This window comes from Larus michahellis, chromosome 9 (assembly GCF_964199755.1).
Source record: "Larus michahellis chromosome 9, bLarMic1.1, whole genome shotgun sequence".
NCBI classification, from domain to species: Eukaryota; Metazoa; Chordata; class Aves; order Charadriiformes; family Laridae; genus Larus; species Larus michahellis.
The window spans coordinates 29,630,284-29,650,631 of record NC_133904.1 but is presented as its reverse complement, the minus strand read 5'-3'; the positions used below and the strand labels follow the sequence as shown (position 1 = coordinate 29,650,631).

Here is a 20,348-nt window from a genome sequence, read left to right as displayed (position 1 = left end):
TGGCTACATTGAGCCCTGTCCCCCTCTTGTCACCCAGTCCCCCTGTGAGCTTGGGATGAAGAGGTAGGAAGGCTGGAGGGAAGCTGTTGAATGACTGTGGCACCTCGTGTCTTTCAGCTACTCAAAGGGATGGCTTTGCCCCGCCGAAAAACTCCAGGCAAAACCACAGAGGAGGAGGAGGAGGAGAGCGGAGACTGCGACGATGAAGATGACTGCGGTGGAGGCTCCGGAGATGGAGAACTACGAGTGAGGAACCAGCTCCGGTTCTTAGCAGGTGATGGGAATGGTGGTCCCACGGGCTGTGCACTGCTGGGGGTTGTAGGTCTTGGTGATGGTGTGCGGAGCTGCTCTCTGGGGTTTGCTCAGCTCCGCTCGCTGCAGGCACCACTGATGCTCAGAGGCTGGTCACGCTTAGCATTGTGCTGGTTGGCCTCGGTACAGCTGGAGAAGAAATGCTACTGCTTTTCCAGGTCAGTTTTGCAGAGGTGTGTTGAGGGAAACCTATGGGAGAAGGCTCGAGACAGGTTGGAAACCCGCTGTAGGTCCAAGAGTCACCCTCTTCTCTCCTTCCCAATGCTGCCCACACTCATGACCTTACAGATGAGCTTTTCTGCTTTCCAGAGGACATCAAAAAGTCGGTAAGGTTTGTTTGACTGCAGCAAACACTGGTTATTTCTGATCTAGTGTTTAGAGACCTGTGGTAATTTTTTACAAATAACTTGGGCTCATTTGTCAGAGGTGACGTAGGTGCTCAGGAGCCTAAAATTGCGTTGCTTGCCTGCATGAGTCATGTTTTCAGTTGCTTTGAAAACAGCCAGGAGGCACTCCTAGTGCTTCAAGGCTACGTTGTTAATAAGGTGGTCCCTTGTCACCCATCGGGAGGAGAAAGCCAAGGACCGATTGTGACTTGGGCAGTCGCAAAGGCCGTTGGTGTGTGACCCTGACCTGCTAGCCACTGTTGTCCTCCTCCTGTCTCCGTGGAGCTCAGCAGCAGCGTCTGTTCTGCTCCTGTCAGCAAGACCAGGCTGTTGGAGGCCGTGTCCGTCGTGGCTGAGCGGTGTCCGCTGGCCGTGAGTCTGCGGGCTGGAGCCTTGGCCCAATTAATGCTGGTTCCAATGCTACGCGTTGCTCTTTGAGAGACCAGACAACTGAACCTGGATAAAATCAGCTTTACAGCTTTGAAGTTTAAGAGGCAAATTTGGGCTCTTAAACGAAGCACAGATGTTTATAAATTCCCTTCCATTGGTCTGGGATAATTAAAATATCCTTAATGAAGTGAGAGCTGAAATATTAAATGCCAGTTTCATATCAAAGATTATTGACACATTATGTAAAATACATAAAATACATGTATTCAAATATTGGGTAAGGGAAAGAAAAGACTTTTAAAGTCCTCCAATCCAAGTCCGAAAGAGGAATACAGAATTCGTAGAAGGATAAAATGTACTTTATTTCATCCAAGAACTAAATATCAAAGTGTACGTTAAAGAAATACAGGTGATCCACATCGTCCTGAGTCGAGAGCAGAGATACGTGTTTCATTTTCCGTGATCTTTGTGTCACACCTTCATGCTATTTTTAATGTGTTTCTAATTTCCTCTTATAGCCTCCCCCGTAATATCATCAGTGATCTCTGAAGCCGGGCGTATAATCCTTGCTGGCTTTCTCCGTCTCTCTAGGCTAGTTTAATCATGGTATTGATCTCCCCGACAGCCCCTCTGTCTAGCAGTTTAGACCTCCCTTGTCACCGCGGTACGTCAACATGGAATAGAAAAAGAGGACTTGTCCTCCCTGGGCTGCTCTGCTGGAGGGTGTTCGCGGCTGCCTTTGCTACATGGGAAAGGCATGGGAAGCATGGGAAAATATTAACTTTAAAGCAGCGGTGGGGCATTGTGCTCCCCGTAGGTTAAGTCTTTGAGGTTGCTGATGGCGTCCAACGCATCTTTCAGGCACCGTCTGGCCTCGGAGGACACGAGCTGTGCCATCACGGTGGCCGCGGGAGACTTTCTGGTGCTTCCTCACTTGCCCACGCCATAACGCTCCTTTATTGTATTTTGCTTTCGAGCAGAAAGGCAGAGCTGATCTGACAGTGACAGAATCCTATTTGGTTGGTATTGGATATAAGCTGTGACTCTGTTCGAGTTTTATGTTGGAAACAAGCCCAGGAAAAGTTGCTGATGGTGTGGAAATACTCACTTTCAACATTTTTGAGAATGATATTTCTTTTTACTTTGAAAGGGTATTTTTCAATTAATTTTTTTTTTCCATCATATCATATCATATCACATGTACATAGCACAAAATAAAAGGGACCAGAAACCATTCCACATTTCCCGCGCCGCGCCCCGCCCCCCCCCTCCCCGCTTTCCACAAATCCTAAATTTTAGGTTAGCGTGCCGATTTGAAATAATGCCAGGCTTTAAAATCTGGAAATACTTTGCAAAATGAACTTTTACATTTAGCATGGCTTTATCTCTCTCCTTCCCAAGGTGGTTACCCTGTAATAGAGGCAGAAAGGACTGGGTCTGAGTTACTGGCTCTGGTTTTATCCTGCGCTGGATGCTCTGCAGTGTTAGGGCAGGAAAGCGGATGGATGGCCGGGGGAAGACGTGTGTCGTAGCAGTGGGTTCAAACCCAAAACCTCCTTTGAGGGTGTTTGAGTGCCTCTGCTGACCCCGCAGTTGGGGAACACAGCTTAGGTGCTTTGCTTTCCTTTTCTTCGAGTCTTTGTTCATCTGAGGAGGAAATTCCCTTGGCCCCGTGGTGGCAGCGGAGATCTCCTCCCTTGCGGAGGGTTTCCCAAGCCTTGCAGATGGATTTGGCCATGCCTTGAGGATGAGGAGAGGTGGGCGCCTGGGACTGGTGCTGGGTTTGGCCATTGGTTGAGTTGCATTGGCAGAGTTTGCCACCTCCGAGGTCTTTGCATCTCTTGGATGCAGTTGGAGTTTCTCCTCCTCACCGCCGTGGGTGCCGCTGGTCCTAGTGGCTAACTGCAACCAGCTGCTCAGTACTGGCCTCACCAAGGTGTCCCTCAGAAGGTCTTGAAAGCATGGAGACAAAAAAAGAGCAAAAGGGGAAAAAAAGAGCAAAAGGGGAAAAAAAACCCAACCCAACAAGTCGGTCCTGAATACAGACTAGTTTTGATTTATCGCCTGTTGTATAAAATGTAACCTTTGTTTCCTATTTCTAATGAGCCTGTAATAACTGGACAGTCAACTTAAACTTTAATGATTTAAACATACTTGTAAACTGTCAAGTCAAAAGTTTGTGAGTGACTATAAACATATGTTGGTGAGCGCTATATGCTAATAAATTCATTATTATGTTGCCCCAGTGGGAAACAAGGGGATGGCAGGCTTTTTTTTTTTTTATGATAGGTCTTTTATTGTTTGTCACATCTGCAACACATTAAGGATTTTGAAGGCAGATAATGTTTACAATAAGGGGGAGGACTGCAAACCTCCCAGCTCAGAGAAGGGCGCATCCTGTTTGTCAATGGAGTACCGTGGAGCCGGCCCCCTGGCCGTGCAGCTCTCAAAATAGAGCTGTGTACATAAACACACATATATTTATGCCACACCGATGGCAAATCCCGCCTGTGAATAAATTACAGTATTTTCCCCTTAAATTACGTGGCGGTGCAGATGTCTTCCAGGCTGTAGGACACAAACATGCGCTCGCACCCTGCTGGAATTCGTCGTCCTCCATGGGGCACCCAAAGCAAACAGAGCCCGGGTTGGCTGGCGCTTCGCTGCCGTTCCAGACAGCCACCCACTAATTAGCTCACCTCTGGCGTTCTCACTCGAGATGCCACTTATAACCGACGAGCTCGTTGCCAGGAAGCCTGAAAATAAAACATGGGTGCTGGAGAGGCTCCCGCGCCGGGCGGGCGGCTTTAGCAGGCGCTGGGGGAGAGGAGGTGGATGCTTTTCGGGGGGGATGTTGGAAAAGGTGGTGTGGTCCAGTTCACCTGTGCGGGGTTGCTGTGCCACAGAGCATCTCACAAGCTTCACACAGGAGGAAACAAAAAAATCCCTTTTAGTGGCCGGAGCATCACCCAGGGAATGTTGTGAGCGATCCAGCAACTGGGGAGGGGGGTGTGTGGTGTGTGGGAGGATGAGGGGAAGATTTACCCTTCCAAAATATCTGTGTTAGGCAGTAACAAAAGTTGTCTTGGGAACAGATGGATTTGGCAGAATTAAGTCGAAATAGTTTGTCCTGGGAAGGGAAGTTGGCCTCATCCCATGAGATATGTAAGGATAGATGTGTGCAATAAAGATATATAAAGATGGCTCTGCAAGTTTGCGTGTGTAAAACAGCTCCCCTGCCTGGCTGTTCCCGCTGCAGAACCTGCAGTTAGTTTTGCCTTTCTGCTCTCTTTTGGTTATTTTGGAGGGGGGGGTTGTAGTTCGAGCCCCAGAGGGAGCCCCGAGTTTTCCCGCACCCTGCCCGTGTGTGGCCAGACCAGCCGGGCGTGCGGGACCTCTGCGCGGGATGCCAGCAATCCACGCCATACCTAGGCACTGGATGAAAGTCGGGATGAGCACAGTGTGTCCCTCGGTTTACCCAGATCTGTAACTCTTTCAAAGCTTTGGGCTTGCTTTGCCACTGGTTTACCTCTCAGCAGGGTTGTTTCGAGAGCTCTCGTCAAATCGCAGGCTTGAACGTCACTGTCTGGGCCGGCCGAGCGCAGTCTCTTCCCAGGTGGAAAAGCCCTTTGTTGGTAACCCCTTTATACATGGCACAAAGGGGGTGTTGCATCCAAAGGAGAATATCAGCACATTGTGGAGCGGGTGATGTTTTTGGCAGCCCCCTTCCCGGAGAGAAGGGGCTGCTGTGGTTGCGTGGCCACGCTGTGCCTGGGCACGGGGCAGGACTGCTGTGTTTTCTGCCTTGCGCCGCGGTTTTTGGAATTTTTCCAAAAAAAAAAAAACCACAACTTTTTTTTGGTTCTGCTCTGAACCCCCGTGAGTTGCAACTTTCATCCTATTCTGCTTTTAAACGTCTCCAAATGTCCCAGTAAACCATTCCATATTTTTGAGGTCTGGGTGCCGAGATGTCATTCCTACAGCTCAGCATTTTGGTAACCTTCCTCTCGTCACCCCATTTTCTCCCGCGTTTATTTCTGGAGGTGCCATCAATTCGAGCGCCTTCCATCCCCCCTCCCCGCCCCCCCCGCCGCCGTGGCAGGGAACAGGAGATGCTGCTGCTGGGATGACGTTTGAATTGCTTTTCCATGGGGTGCAAAAGGCTGCTCATTTTGGGGAGCCAACGGCTCCCGGAGGGTTTCCCCGCCGAGGCGGTGGCTGTGCATGGCGGTGCTGGAGGCCAGGCAGGGTCCCTTTGGTCACAGCCCTCCTGGTTTCTGCAGCCCGTTCCTGCGGGAAAGCTTCCTTGGAAGGGGGTATTCGTGTGGGAAAAGGGGATGCTCCCAACCTGGGAGTGCTCAGGCATCTTCCCGGGCTCACTCCCTGCTTGTGCTGGGAGACAGACTAGCAGTAGTTAAAATATTTACAAGATCGTGTCTTCCCACCCTTTATCGCGGTGATTGCTTCGCTGCAAATGCCTGCAGGGTGCCCGTATCTGAGCGGCTAGTGTCTGCTGATACCGCTCTGCTCCATTTAGTGCTGGCTCTGGAGAGCCGGTCATTGGGATGTTTTATCTGTCTGCTGGGAAAGACGTTTTCAAATACCTGATTGACTTGTAAAATACTCCTTCCGCAGCTGGAAAATGTCCCCATCTGTGTGGATTTTGCTGACAGCGCGGGGCCACGTGGCTGTCGTGCCTTCCCGCGGTACAGCCTGCAGGCTTGGATTGTCCTGCTGCAAAATATCACGGGTACAATATCAATATTTATTGTGCGTGGGTCTGCTCGACTTCGGCAGAGGTGCCCTGTCCTTGGCTCGCGCGGCGGGGTGAGCCCTGGCGGTTTGACGCAGCATCCTTCCGTTGGTCTTTTCTATTCTGCTAAAAGCTTTGGGGCTTTCAACTCTATTTTTCACAGCAGAAACCTTTTTTTTTTTTTTTTCTTTTTTCCCCCCAAAGAGGATGCTGTTGAATGCTTGACTGCAGCAAGGATAGAAACATACTGTTTTACAAGACATTCATCCTGTCCCAGGGCAAAAAAAAATGACAAGACCAAATGTCAGCTAGATTATCCTGATGGAAGAGCTGGAATCGTACCAACCAAAACAGTGCAATAGCTTGATTATTGCTTTTCTGTTTCGAGTGTTTGTGTTTGTTGAAATTTCTCCTTTTAATGAAGATTTGGTTGGAAGTCAAGAATTTCTTGTCACTGTCCAAAAACAAGCTAGAAGATGGAGAGGGAGTCACATGTAGCAGTTGGCTGAAGCTCTAATTGAGTGGCAAGTTCATTAATTCACTTTTGACGTCAGCAAAAATGATTTGGGTTTGTTTTTTTTTTTTTTATTGACAGACCGGGAAAATTATTGGTGGCTTTCGGAGATGAGTTTGTTTATAGCATCCTTCAGTTGGCTGTGTGTTCAGTTGTGTGGCCCTTCCAGGCCTCGCACTGTACATAAAGTGTACATTTTGAAGGGTTCTTTTAACTTTTGTGCTGCGAGTTCCTCCGAAGAAACAGTAAGTCCCCAGCTGAAGAACTAGAAATTCATCCATCAGAATAAGTTTGCACTCTGAGAAAAGCTGCATATGCGCAAAAACATCTACAAAAACCAGCAAGCAAATCTACTGGAGATATTAATCCCATGCTCCTGTTTTCTGGTTTCAATTTTTCTTCAATTTTAAAATTTCTTTTAACTTTCCCGTGTTATGGTTACAGACTGCAGATCTAAGTCTGGCTGAGCAATTTGCATCCGATATTTTTAGAAGGGGACTTCCAGTGCCTCGGTCCGTTCTGACCTAAAGCAAAGAACGAGGGACCAGGATTTTTAAAGCAGGGTGAGCGGAGGGCGTGTAAATCCCTGATATCCTCATATCCATAAATCGCATGTATCCCATTCCCAACGTGAGCAGACGTTGGCCTCAATCGTTCTTTCGGAAGCCCAGACCAGTGCAGATGAGGCTGGTTCTTGGGCTCGTTGAGGTTGAAGGGATGGAGACGCACTGAAGGACTGATGAGCTGACGCTTCTGCTCTCACGCTGTACAAATGCACAAAAGTCTTTGAGAATCTGTGATTGCTGACCAGTTTGTGATGCCAGTCTGCTGGCAAAAGGTTTACCCTCGATTCGGGTTGCAAGTTTGAATAACAGCTTGTATTATGCCAGAGCGTCTAAGGAGATAGTTTTCAACAGTGTAATTTGGGAGCTAACGTATCGTTACCAAGTGCAGCATTTTACATGACTGAACGCATCAAAACAATTTCAAGTATGCAAAAATCTGCCCGGTTGCAATAGTGACAGTCATATTTATCTTTAAAGGGTGATGAATCTGTTTTTCTGTGGCTGAAAACACTTGAATTCTTCCGAAACAGAATTCCTGACTCAGATACCAACTTGCTTTTCTTTTTGTGCCGTTTTTCATTTGCGGGGGGAGACAAAATAGCTTCATTGGAGTTCTTTTTAAGGGACGACAATAAAGGAATATTTCAGCCAAAAGCAGACCAGGTGCTACTTGCTAATGGACCGACAAGAAAACCTTACGCCGATAGTCGGGGCATCGTATCTGCGCAGTTTGTCGGACAAAGAGAGGTTTGTCTGCCGGCCTGATAACAGTATAAGATGCTGATTGAGTTTTCACGTGGGAGAGGGTGCCCCTTTCATGAGTGGCTTGGCTTTTACTAATGCCTTGCTGCAGGGAAGCTGATCGGAGCGATTAGGGGCATGTAATAAATGCGGCTGTAGGGCACAGCGCTTCTTGGTGTGGCAGGAGAGGGCTCCGGCCCCGCAGCCTGTCCCAGCCGTGCCAGCCGACGCGGTGCCCAGCACCCATGTCAGTCTGCCGTCACTCAGCTGCAAAACATCCCGGGGACGTCCCGCGGGCACGGGGCTGGGCCAGGCCATTCCTCTCTTGCCCCATGGCTGCCGTGCCCCCTGGTCTCAGAAAAGGGGGGATGTGCCCTGTATGAAGAAGGGCTGTAGAAGTGGCTACTCATTGCCACTCTGCGGTCCGGGATGGGCTGGTCCAGCTGAGATCCCTTCCTCGCGGACTGCTGGATCAGAGCACCTCACTGCGTTGTCTTTAGCCCTGATGCAGAGCGAGACGGGTGGGTGCTGAGTGCCCGTATTGGCTCATGGTCCTTGGCATCAGGCTGCAATTCGTCATATCTTCTTCTACTTCATGTGTCTTTGACCACCGAAGGGGAGTAGACACAGGACAGCCGAATTACTGCAGAACGGTGGCACGCAGAAACAACAGCCACCAGCTGAAAGACGAGACTGGGGTCAGCAAGGCTGGGATCCTTTGGCGCACACTGCCATGGTGCTGCGGGCAATGACAAGGACTGAACAGGAGGAGCGTCAGGCAGCACGAACACCCAGAGGTTACATGGAGTCAAAGACACAAGAAGACAAATTCACGGAACTGAGGTCCATCAAGGACTATTAAACACTGCTTGGCTCTGGATGAGCTCGACATAGAATCTTCACGGTTGGAAAGGACCTTTGAGATCATTGAGTCCAACCATATGTGTCTGCCCAGAAAGTATCTTGGGGAAATACAGCTGTGTGAAAAAACGCAAACACAATGAGCATTGGGCCAGGTGGTCCTGTCTCATTGAAAGGGTCTGGGAGAGGGTCCTGGGCTCTCGGCTGCGGCTGCTGCATTGGTGTCAGTCATTGTGCCCTGAGAGATGTCCCAAGAGGACAGACGATGTTTCAGATGGATCGTGGAAGCCACCGCTTGCGGGAAAACTTTTGGGTATGGCATTCAGAGCACCCTAAAGGGAAGAAGTTGGGAAACGCTGCAATTCTCCAGACTGCCTTAAAAATCCCGACCTCTCGGTTCCCCCTCTTCAAATTTGAACAAATGTGTTTGTTTTTATATAGGATATGGTGGCAACGACCTAGCGTTGCGAGTTGCAGCATCGCATTATGGCAGCAACCGAAGGCTCTGGGGAGCTGGTGTTTATTTGGATGTGGTTGAGCGAAAGCCTCCATGGCAGCGCTCTCCTTACCCGGGATCCAACAGGTTCTTACTTGCTGCAGACAGGAGCATCGCATTCTGGAAAATTAGTTTTTACGTCTTTCCATAAATATAAGCATATATATCTATGAACTACTAAAGCCTGATTAAATGAAGCTGTGAGTTAAATACCTGGAAGATGTCTGGATCTTTCCAAACAGCGGTGCTCCCTGGAAGGTCACGGGTTGCAGCACGGGGGAGGAAAAGGCGTTGCCTGAGCTGAGGCTCTCAAAATGGAATCGACGGAGAGACCACGCTGGACTCGTGCACGGGACCGATCCTGGCGGGTGGTGCTGGTGGTCGATGGTCTCCAGCACAAGGAAACACAGACCTGCCCAGAAAGCAGCCTATCGTTTTAGTCCTTGCCAAAAAGATATCAGAAAGAGGGAAAGGGATGCTCCTCCAGACAAATCTCTCGGGACTCGGCATTTTTAATCCGCATTTCTTTCCCTCTTTTCCCCACCCCTTGCTTTGCAAGTGAAAATAGTGTGCGTTTGGGTCTGGCCTGCAAATCACTCATCAGCCAGTGTATTACCAGGACACACGGTCGGTTACTGAGTCAACGCTGCTCCGTGCGCTTCAGAAACGAGGGATTCATCATCCGTCAGGCAGAAGCTCTTCTCGGCTGGTGCGCATTAGTCCTGACCTGAGCGTGCACATCTGCTGGGGCCGACACCAGGAGTAACATGAACTGAACCAGGTGCGTCTGCCCCGGCGCTGGCTCCCTCGGTTCCCAGGTGGCCCCCAGCAGATCCCCGACCCCTCGTGCAGCTGGGATGGATGAGCTGTGAACTGGAGAGGAGATGTCCTCCCTCCCGTCCGCTGGTACCTTTGCCTTCGCCATCCATCCCCGGCCCTGGGGCTTTGGCGGCTCTGAGGAGAACCCAGATGGCTTCTGCCATATCAACGTATTTCAGTTCTTCTGAATTTCGGCATCCTTGCCAGCTTTTCTGGGTCTATGGTGCATCTCACGTGGGGCAAAAGCGACTTGACCCCAAAGTTTACCCCCCCACCACCACCATGTTGCTTTTAGGGCAGGTTGGAAACTTTCTGATGGGAAGACTCGGTGTTGGAAAATGCCTCTCTGCTGGAACCAGGATGCACTGAAGCATGTTGGGGTTTTGGATGGGCTTTTTTTTCGTTGTTGTTCTGGAAATAAATTGAAACGTCTTTCTCCGCTCCTGCAGCGGGGAAATGCAGCGCCAGCCTGCTTCTCCATGCCGCCAGGTAATGCCGTCAGCTTTCACTCCAGAGCGACTTCTTGTTTAAAAGTCTGCTTGAGATTACGCTTTTAATTATACCTCAGGAAAAAATGAAATCCAAACGCATTGATTAGACTTTGTTGGAGTGGTATGTCAACTTGACTTTTTTTTTTTTTTTTTTTTTTTAAGCAACAAAAAATTTGGCCGCGTTTTGCCTTTGTTCTGCTTTGGAGCAGTAGCACATTCCCCGTTTTCTGTGGGAATGGAAATCTGGCGTTTTGACCAGCTTCTGCTGTTTCAGAAAATGTCTTCAATGGTATTTGGGGCTCTCGACAACGTCTTGCTGTCGGTTCCTGCTCTTTGTTCCCTCTTTGCTTCCCGTGGGACATGACGCTCCCTGGGATGATGCTCTGCCCTTCCCTCCCATGGGAGGCTGGGTCTGCGCCCAGCGTGGATCTTGTGTGCAAACCCAGCGGCGCCTTTCCTTTCCCACACCTTCCTTCTTCCGACGGTCCTTTCTGTGTATCCCATCTCCGAGCAGCCGGGAGCTGGTGCCCAAAGCGCTGCCTTGGGGCTGACCCATTTCTGGATGCTGAAGGCCCCTGTGCACTGCTGCCTGACCAGGGTACTGCTGCCTGACCAGGGTGCTGCTGCATCCCTTGGCCGGCTGCTCCCGTGGTGATTACACAGAATCCCAGGCTGGCAGAGGTTGGAAGGGACCTCTGGAGGTCATCTAGTCCAACCCCCTGCCAGAGCAGGGTCACCCAGAGCAGGTTGCACAGGAACGCCTCCAGATGGGTTTGGAATGTCTCCAGAGACTCCAGAGACGGAGACTCCAGAGATGGAGACTCCAGAGACAGAGACTCCACCACCTCTGGTTTTATGCCATGATGGGCAGGGACACATGTATAGTGGTGGCAGGTCCTGCTGGCTGCTGTGGGACCCATTGCATCGGGTTTGGTGGCTGGACAGACTGCCAGGGTGTCTGTCACCGTCTCAGGCCAGCGCAGGAGTCCCAGCAGGATTTCTAAAATGTAAATCACAACTGCAACATGATACACATCCTTTTTCTTCTCCACCCCCCCAGCCCCGCCACCCTCCTTCCTGTTTTAATTCAGTATCTTGAGTCTCTGTAAAATTGTTGTACTCGAAGCTATTTTGGAGTTGCTTGTGTTCCAGGGATACTGGAGACGCTTCCTGCACGGGGCGGTAGACATCTGCTGCAGCCTGTTTTCGGACTTTTTTGTGTTAGGCAGGCTGCAGTTGGCAGGTGGGAGACGGTGGTTATTATCAGAGGCTGAGTAATATCCTTTGCCTCCCTGATAACTCGCCGCGGGCTGCTCTGCAGCTCCGCTACGTTGGCTCATCCTGGTTGGGTTCTGGGTAGATCATTCCAGTAAAAAGCAAATAAAATAAAAAAAAAAAAGTCGTGTGCTCCCCAAAGTCATTGCAGAGCACAGCCTGCAATATCTCTTCCTCTTCCGTTGTCAACATAAATCATCCGCTGAGGCAAGCGCAGAGAGTGGGAAAAAATGCATTTACACCAAAAATGCTCTGTGCTCCCCTTCCCTCTAAGGGCAAACTTCCCCACTGTCTGTTGGCAGGGAGCATCTGGAGTGCGGTCACCTTCCGCTTCCCTTCCTGGCACTTGGAGCTTTATTTCTGCCTTTGCAAAGGCTAAAAGAGACTCAAGGGCCAGAGGAGGCCCCGGAGATGCTGGGAGGGCTGGAGCCCCTCTGCTGTGAGGACAGGCTGAGAGAGTTGGGGGGGTTCAGCCTGGAGAAGAGAAGGCTCCGGGGAGACCTTTGAGCCCCTTCCAGTCCCTGAAGGGGGCCTACAGGAAAGCTGGGGAGGGAGTTTTTATGAGAGTGGAGCCATAGGATGACAGGGAACGGTTTTAAACTGGAAGAGGGTAGATTTAGATATGCGGAAGAAATTCTTGGCTGTGAGGGTGGTGAGCCCCTGGCCCAGGTGGCCCAGAGAAGCTGTGGCTGCCCCATCCCTGGAGGGGTTCAAGGCCAGGCTGGACGGGGCTTGGAGCAACCTGGTCTGGTGGGAGGTGTCCCTGCCCAGGGCAGGGGGTGGCACTGCGTGGTCTTTAAGGTCCCTTCCAACCCAAACCATTCTGTGATTCCATAAGGTGTGCCCAGTGTTGTGCAGCTGACACGTGGCTGTGCACGGCCACCTCCGCATGGCTGCTGCGTGGTCTGTCTGTGGGTGCATTTGCCAATGGAGCAGTTTTTCCAAACGTGGGGCCAGTGGCAGATGTCACATTGGGGGGGTGTTTGTGAAGCAACGAAGCTGAATGGTTTCTCCTGGGCCCCCAGGCTTGCTGACCCTTGTGTTTCCAGTGAGCGAGTACCAGCTGGTGGGTCGGGTTTTGATCTGGGAGGTTCAGCTGATGTCTTTCCACCAAGTTTGCTTCTCTAAATGTTCTTAATGGCGGGACTGAGCGGCTGAAGGCAGCAGAAGTGGTACGGCACAGCGGGCAGAGGTAGGTCTGGTACATCCCCGAGTGCCCCACGCACAACTCATTCCGCTGAACTCGGTCCTGGGGTGCGCGTGGAGCGAGGCACCAGCTCCAGTATCTTGCTGATGCTTAAGCATCTGCTGGGCCAGGCACTTAATGCTATTAGCAGACGCTAAATAGGTCCTTCTTATTTAGTGGCTTCAATTTATTAAATCAGGCAGCAATGCTCTCGGAAAAGTAGTGCCGGAAAAGGGAGCAGAGCGAGCTGTAAGTTTCCAATTTCTGCTGGATCAGGCCCCTGGAGATCTGTGCGATCTGGTGCATTGGAGGCAGCGCTATTGCAGTGACTCATGAACAGATGTGCCCAATTTACATTGCAGCTTAATACCTTTGTTTAAAAAAAAAAAAAAAAAAATGTTTTTTCAAGACAAATGTGTTAAAGCAGATGTTTCCAGTAAAATAAATAGTTGGGTGATTTACAAACAACTTCCCGCCACCAGAACTCCTTAGAAAATGTGGAAAAAAAGAAAAATGGCTCTGAGTACCAACAAAAAGAGATAAAATCCAAAAATACGGACGTAGCAAGGAGGTATTTCTACATGTTGAACAAAAAGATCTGCTGTGCTTGGGTTGGAAAGAAATTGGCTTAAGAGTGATTTTGGTTGCTAATAGCAGTAAGACTAACCCTGACCAGTTACATACATTAAGGAGCAGAAACCTGTCTGTAAAAATACTTAACCAGCTCCTGTTATGTAGGATACGAGGTAACCGGGACCACTGTGTGGGATTGCCCGGAGGTTCCTAAATCCTTTCCATCCCATTGAAGCCAACAGCGGGGGACTGGATGGCTGCGGGATTGCACTAACCCTAAAGCAAAGCAAACAGATGCAGCCCCTACAGCAAGCCCTGCTCCGAGGGATCCCCCTCTGCATCCCACCGCAGGATGGGATGCACAGGGGGATCTTTTCTCTACCTTGACTTTGAATAAAGCTCAGGCTTTCCGGGGCCGTGCAAACCCGTCACGTCTCTGCGTTTCCTCGGGGGGGGCTGTGCAGGGCTGTGCCCGTCCACCCGCTCCTCCCAGTTTTTGGGACGCACAGGCAGGCGTGTGCTGAGAAACTCTTGTCGTCTCCGGTCTCTTCGGTCCCACTTTCCGCCCGGCTCCGTTGCGGGGCTGCTGTCACGCAGTGCCTGCAGGCCCGGCACTCATGTTACATACAATTTGACACCCCATGTGGTCTTAATGGGTTTCCCAGGCTGCAGCTGCAGCACGGCCAGCACTTTTTGTTAGCTGCAGGGGCCGGCAGTCCCCCTTTGCCTTCCAGCTCTCTGCTGCACAGGTATCATATTTTTTTAATGCACTTGCCACCTATTTCAGCCAGGTATTTGTTGCTAAAGAAACGGTGACGGTGGATGTTTGTGGGTCGGCAGGCTGCTCGTCTACATCCATCATTGCTTGGCACCTGTGCCCTGGGCAAACGGCTCGGCCACCTTCTGAAAAGACACAGAGCCATCCAGACAGATGTAAAAGTGGGGAGGCAGCCAGCAAGCCCGAACCCAACAAAACGGGAGGGGATCAGGGGGCAGAGAGGGTTTCGCTGCTTTGCTAAAGCATTGCAGGAGAGGCCTCCGAAGAGCCCAAGGCGAGATGCGTGCGGGTTTGGCCCGGCGAAGGATGCAGCGAAGGCGGTTCCTGGAGCATCTCAAAGGACCCTGGTCAGGGTGCATTCCCGTGGCTCCGCTGGCAGAGATGCTGGGAATGCCTCCCGTGGCCACAGGGGTTGGGAATGGGCAGAAGGCGGCAGCTGGGTGGTCTTCTGCAGCCTGTCCCACCTGGGGAGGGGTGACACAGCAGCCCGGCAGCCAGCGGCACACAAGGAAGAAACAATCTGAGGAGCTTCTGTTGCTTCTTGGCTCACGGATGCAGGATGTCTCATCAGGGCTGTCAAGTTCATCGCTAGGAAAAATGGCTGCTAATGTCGGAGACCTGCTGGGGGTCCTTAAAAATAAAAGCCGAGCGGATGCACTGAAGGATGGCAGTGGGAAGGGACGGCTCCTCGCCCTCCCTGGTGTTTCTCTGGCTTCCCTGCCTTGCCATAAAGAGTGTCTTCAGAGCAAAGTCTCGAATGGCTACCTTCGCAAGGGGGACGCGTCCAGAGGTATTAAAAGCATCCCAGGAGGAGGCGGCCACCGCTGCAGAGCGACTCGGGGCACTCGGGGTGCTTGGCCCCGCTTGCCCATCAGTGCTCGTGAATGGAGGCTTGTGCTTCAGCTCTCAGGGACTGTGAGGCTCCAGTGCTTAATTAATCTCTGCAAAGCACAGGGTGTAATTAATGCCTGCAGCGGGCTTTGAGACCCTTGGGTGACAGGTAGCGTGCAGTTGCTGTGCTTTGCCTTTCCAGACCAAAACTGCACGGTTGGGTCTGTGAAAACCATCACTGACGGGTACCACGCGCCGTGCATCATCGTCCTGGGCTGGATGCTCATCATGTCTTGGTGTTTTGAGGTCTTCTGGGGTCTTTTGGTCTTTGCCATCTCGGGGAGGTCCGTGGGCAGGTGTAGCCCTACGCATCTTCTGTCCCCTCCATGTTACGACGCTCCCAACTGGTGCAAATTGTCATGGGGACGTGGAGCTGAGTGGAGAAAAAAATGTCCCCTCTCTTAAAAAGGAGCAATCAGGGACATCTCCATCTGCTTTCCTGGTGTTTCTACACAGGCTTGTGTAATTTGTTCCTGGAATACCTTTGGTTTTCAGCCATTTCTTCAAACAAAGAGGCAAAATAGCCACTAGTTGCTTAATGCTGGGTTTAGATTAATCCATCCTGTAAAGACTAAGCAAACTGGGTAAAAAAAAATGGGTATATTTTGGTAGCTTAATGGCAGCCAGGCAGATTTCCTTCCTGATATCTATAAAGCCTTTTTTTCTCACTCTCAGCGTTGTTTTTGTGGGTGTTAAACATAAAGGAGAGGAGAACAGATTGCAGGTACGTTGAGCTCCGGCACAATCAGCTGTCATTATTTAAAGAAGACGCTTTTAACCAAGCCTTTAAAACTACCTCCTCAATTATCGATTGCCGGGTGTAAAACTGGACGTCGTACAGAACCGTTGCCTGTCCCGCGCCGCCCTGATGCCATCGCGCCCGCTTGCACTTCGGGTGATCTGCAGACATTTTACGCCGTTTGCCACCGGGCATTAACAGAAAGAAATTAACGCTTTAAAAGCGTAAATGTTGCATTTCAGAGGAGTCAGGCAGAATATTTGGAAGGGAAAGAAATGTAAATAGAATGAAATTCTTTAGCAAGATTATTGATATGACAGGACTAAAGAGCTTGGGATTCTGTGAAAAGTGCCTCTTTTCATCCCTCTAATAAGTCCATTACTTGCACTCGGGAATATTTTAAGGTCCTTTTCATGCTGAATCTGGAGTTGAGCATGCTTTGCATTTCAAGCTTTGTCTATGAATCAGTCGAAGCCAAAGTTATTTCTGCTTTAAAATAACAGGAGCAGGGAACAGCTAATCTCTTTTCATTCTGAGTCCTTACATTATTTTACTGGACAGAGTTTGTGTTGGCTACAAAACAGGGCATTCACAAAATCTATGAGAAGGAATTTAGTCTAAGAATGAAGCCTAGATTGCAGTATACATAAAGGCTCCTTCTCCTAAGGCCATTAAGAAATTCCAAATCTGAGCTATTTTGAACAGTGACATTAAATTAGCCTTGCTAATTCCCGTAATTCAAGCCGATAGCTGAGTTTACAAATCTACTAGATGAGGCCTTCCCATAATTACAATCTCAATGTGCTTTTCAGCTAAGGTGAGTTGGCACAAAAAAAAAAAAAAAAGATAAATAAATAAAAGAGGGGAAAATGCTCTTTCTGTTCTGGCTTTTGAGATGAATATCTCTAAAGAACAGTTCACCGGCGGTATTGCGCCCATAAGACGTCCCCTGGCCTGGACTGGTAAGTTCATTTTGCCTCTAATGCGCAAGTGAAATGCAGAAAAGGGACCGGATTTTTCCCTGCTTTGTTTTTTCTGTTGTCTCTTTTCAAACGAGCATTGAAAGCCGCTGGTGCTTGTAGTTCAGTTGTTAGTTGTTTATTTACAAGTAGTAATTCCTACTGGGGGGCGGGGGGGGGGGAAGTCTGACTGTGTTAGGCTCTTTTGTGGGGGGGAAAAACCAGCCTTTGGTGGATAAATTCAGGTTAGAGCAGGTGGAGCGATGATACAAAGCAGCAACCCCCCTTATTCCTCTGGAGAAGCAGTGGATTTCCAGATCCTAACACAGCCAGACGTTTCCAGAGCGATGCAAAGGTTTGGAGGATATGTTTTCAAAGCCATAAGCGCAAACCCACGAAACAAATAAAAATCGAGCACATTAGTTAAAAGGGTGTTAATTTTATTAGAACCGAGCTGAGCTAATAGAAGGGCGAACGTTAAGTATTCCCATCAGCACTTAACTCGGGCTGCAGTGTTCATAAAATGTCCTTTTGATCGAGCTGAAAGTGTTTTGATCCTTATTCTATGAGCATCGTTCAAAGTGACCTCACTATAGCTCCAAACAGGCATCTGCAGCTGCAGAAGTCCTTGAGCAATAACAGGTCAGGAACGTGAATGGGTGCTCTGCAGGGAATGCTAATATTGCCATCTTTTTTTTTTTTTCTTCTCCTTTTTTTTTTTTCTCCTTTTTTTTTTTTGTTGTTCCAAATAAGAATGGAAGCACCAAAACTCTCACGAAATAAAAATTGCCAGCAGAAAATTGTTCTGCCTCCATTGACTGTGGATGCTTGAGTCAAGATATCAAACAGAGCGCTGATTTTAATCTATCAGAATAATAATGGCATGGCCGCTGAATATTTTGATATCATCAGCACATGAGTGTTTGACCTTTCTCCCATTGATAACACTGTCACCGTGGGCGCAACCAAGTGAAACATCTTCATTTTTAGAATTTTTAGGTAGACCACCCTGATTTAAAAGGATGTTATAGACTCAGGGAGCTCTCAAAAAAGTATGTGTCCATCTGAACAACGTGAGGGGTATCTAAAATTAGCACAAATATTTGAGACATCAGACTCAATTCAATCGTGATAGCCATGTGATGTTCTTCTAAGGGGCACCCGCAGGGCTGAGTGCAGCTCCCAAAACCATGGCAGCGCATTGCATGGTCCCAAGGAGCTCGTTCGGGAAAGGGATGGACCAAAAAGCCTGCAGGATGCTGGCAGGCATCTCCTCCTCTCCCTGATGCAGGGGAATTTCCCAGCACCAGTGAATGTTGCCCATGGGCTCAGGTAAATGCAGCAGATGATGCCCAGAAGGCCAATCACATCCTGGCCTGCATCAAAAGAAGCGTGGCCAGCAGATCCAGAGGGGGGATTCTGCCCCTCTGCTCTGCTCTCCTGAGACCCCACCCGGAGTACTGTGTCCAGCTCTGGAGCCCTCAGCACAAGAAGGACATGGACCTGTTGGAGCGGGGCCAGAGGAGGCCATGGAGATGATCCGAGGGCTGGAGCCCCTCTGCTGTGAGGACAGGCTGAGAGAGTTGGGGGGGTTCAGCCGGGAGAAGAGAAGGCTCCAGGGAGACCTTCGAGCCCCTTCCAGTCCCTAAAGGGGGCCTACAGGAAGGATGGGGAGGGGCTGTTGGCAAGGGCATGTAGCGATAGGACGAGGGGCAATGGTTTTAAACTAGAGCAGGGGGGGTTTAGATGAGGCATTAGGAAGAAGTTCTTTCCAATGAGGGTGGTGAGACACTGGCCCAGGTTGCCCAGAGAGGTGGTGGAGGCCCCATCCCTGGAGACATTCAAGGCCAGGCTGGATGAGGCTCTGAGCAACCTGATCTAGTTGAAGATGTCCCTGCTGACTGCAGGGGGGTTGGACTAGATGTCCTTTAGAGGTCCCTTCCAACCCAACACATTCTATCATTCTATGATAATGCCGCAAAATAGCGTTTAGGGCAAAATCAGGTAGAAAGAGCTGTGCTGTTTTCAGGGGCAGGAGAGAGCTGCTGCTGCTCCCCGAGGCCAGGGTGATGGCCAGGGAGGAGTGCGGTGGGGTGGAGCAGGGCTTGAGCCTGTCTCTTTTCTCTTTTCTGGGAGGATGGGAGAGGAGGGAGGCTGAAACGCAATTCTTGATTTCCAGGAAACTTTTATCTCTAATCTCTGTAATCCGTTTTAGAGAGGATTTTGTATTTTTCAAGGGATTTACAAACTGGATTACATAGCCTTTTTATTTTGATTTTCCACTGCAGTTGTGACATTCCTGAGACTGAGCCGTGAGTGCTGCAGATAGAATGGAGCGGGAGGCATTCCTAGACTTGGACCTCAGGGTCCTCTTGTGTTGTCATCTCCTTGTTTCACTGCTCGGCCGATACCTGCTCACTGTGCTGATGTATGTGTCCCCAGAGAAATTTGGATGCTCCCATGTGAGCTGCTCGTCCCTGTCCCCGATACCCTCCATGGCTGCACGTGCAAGCTGACCTAGGGAGGTGGTGGGCCGATCCCCTCCCTCCCTTGCTCCCTCCTCCTCTGGTAGGGACAGCTATGGTGGTCTTCTTGAGCTCCACCATGGTCCCAGTCAGGAGCGCTGGTTTGACGAGGTCCCAGCTGCAGGTCCTCAATCATGATGGGGAGACCCTTGGCCCCCAGGAAAAAGCAAGTGAGATGAGATGGATCTGCCGTACCCTGAGCACCGACACCGCGGTGTCCTGTGCTCAGCTGGGGCAGCACTGGGTTTCCCATCAGAGCTGCCACCGCCACCCAGCTCTAGCTTTCAGCGCCATCGTTCCACTGGTGCTCTGGGACCAGGGTTTGCTCTCGGTCCAGGAGGGAGGCAGGGAGCAGGAATCAGCCCCATTTTTATGTCAGATGTTACGTGCACCAGGTAAGCAGCTGGGTTTAATTTGAGTCTTTCTCTGCAGTCATGCAGAAGGTAGTGCAAAGCCAGGTCCTGGTTTCAGACTTCAGTGGCTGTTCCCGGGGCTCCTTCCAGTGCAGGGAACATGACCTGAAACTGTTAAAAAATTCCAGCCTATGAACCCAACCTTTCTTTTTCTATATAAAGTGGGAAAGTTGGGTATGGTGATGTTTCCCAGGGCCTCCCGCATTACCCCGTTTTTATAGTCTGAAGTCACTGTAATGTTGTTTTAATGCAGAGCCAGAGTTTAATTTATTTATTTATTTATTTATTTTAGCAGCTTAACGCAATTAAAAAAGCCGGGTGGTGCTGTAGCCTCTCAGCTCCCTTCCCTTGGCAGTGCTCTCACCTCAACCCGTGCTCCGTGCAAACGATCTGGGGCCGGCTGGCTTCCCCAGCACGGGCAGGGGGAGCTGGCTCTCCATCCATGCCGGTAATGCTGGACAATGCAAGTGGAGAAAACCTTGGGGAGTTTCTCCAGGAGCAGAGGCAGGCTGAGCAGATGCCTGCGTAGTGCCATGCCTGAGCCTACCTGCAGGCTCTACTTGTGCGCTGAGCTGGTATATTCATGCCCAACCTGAAATCTAGGGTTATGGCCCGAAATCTCATTCCAGATTATTTTCCTTGGCACCATGAGTTGTATCCTGCTGGAGCCTCTGTCAGTT

At 50.2% G+C, this 20,348-nt stretch overlaps 1 protein-coding gene across 3 annotated transcripts in view; it reads left to right on the top strand.

The window, feature by feature from the left end:
• Positions 1-20,348, top strand: part of GPC3 (glypican 3) — a 172,656-nt gene that overhangs the window by 140,492 nt on the left and 11,816 nt on the right. For all 3 annotated transcript variants that reach the window (XR_012589033.1, XM_074600861.1, XM_074600862.1), the window contains exon 7: positions 118-274. Coding sequence is in view for 2 of the 3 variants with exons in the window: in XM_074600861.1 (XP_074456962.1) it covers positions 118-274 (157 nt within the window). In the remaining variant the exon portion in view is untranslated. The remainder of the gene's footprint in view (positions 1-117; positions 275-20,348) is intronic.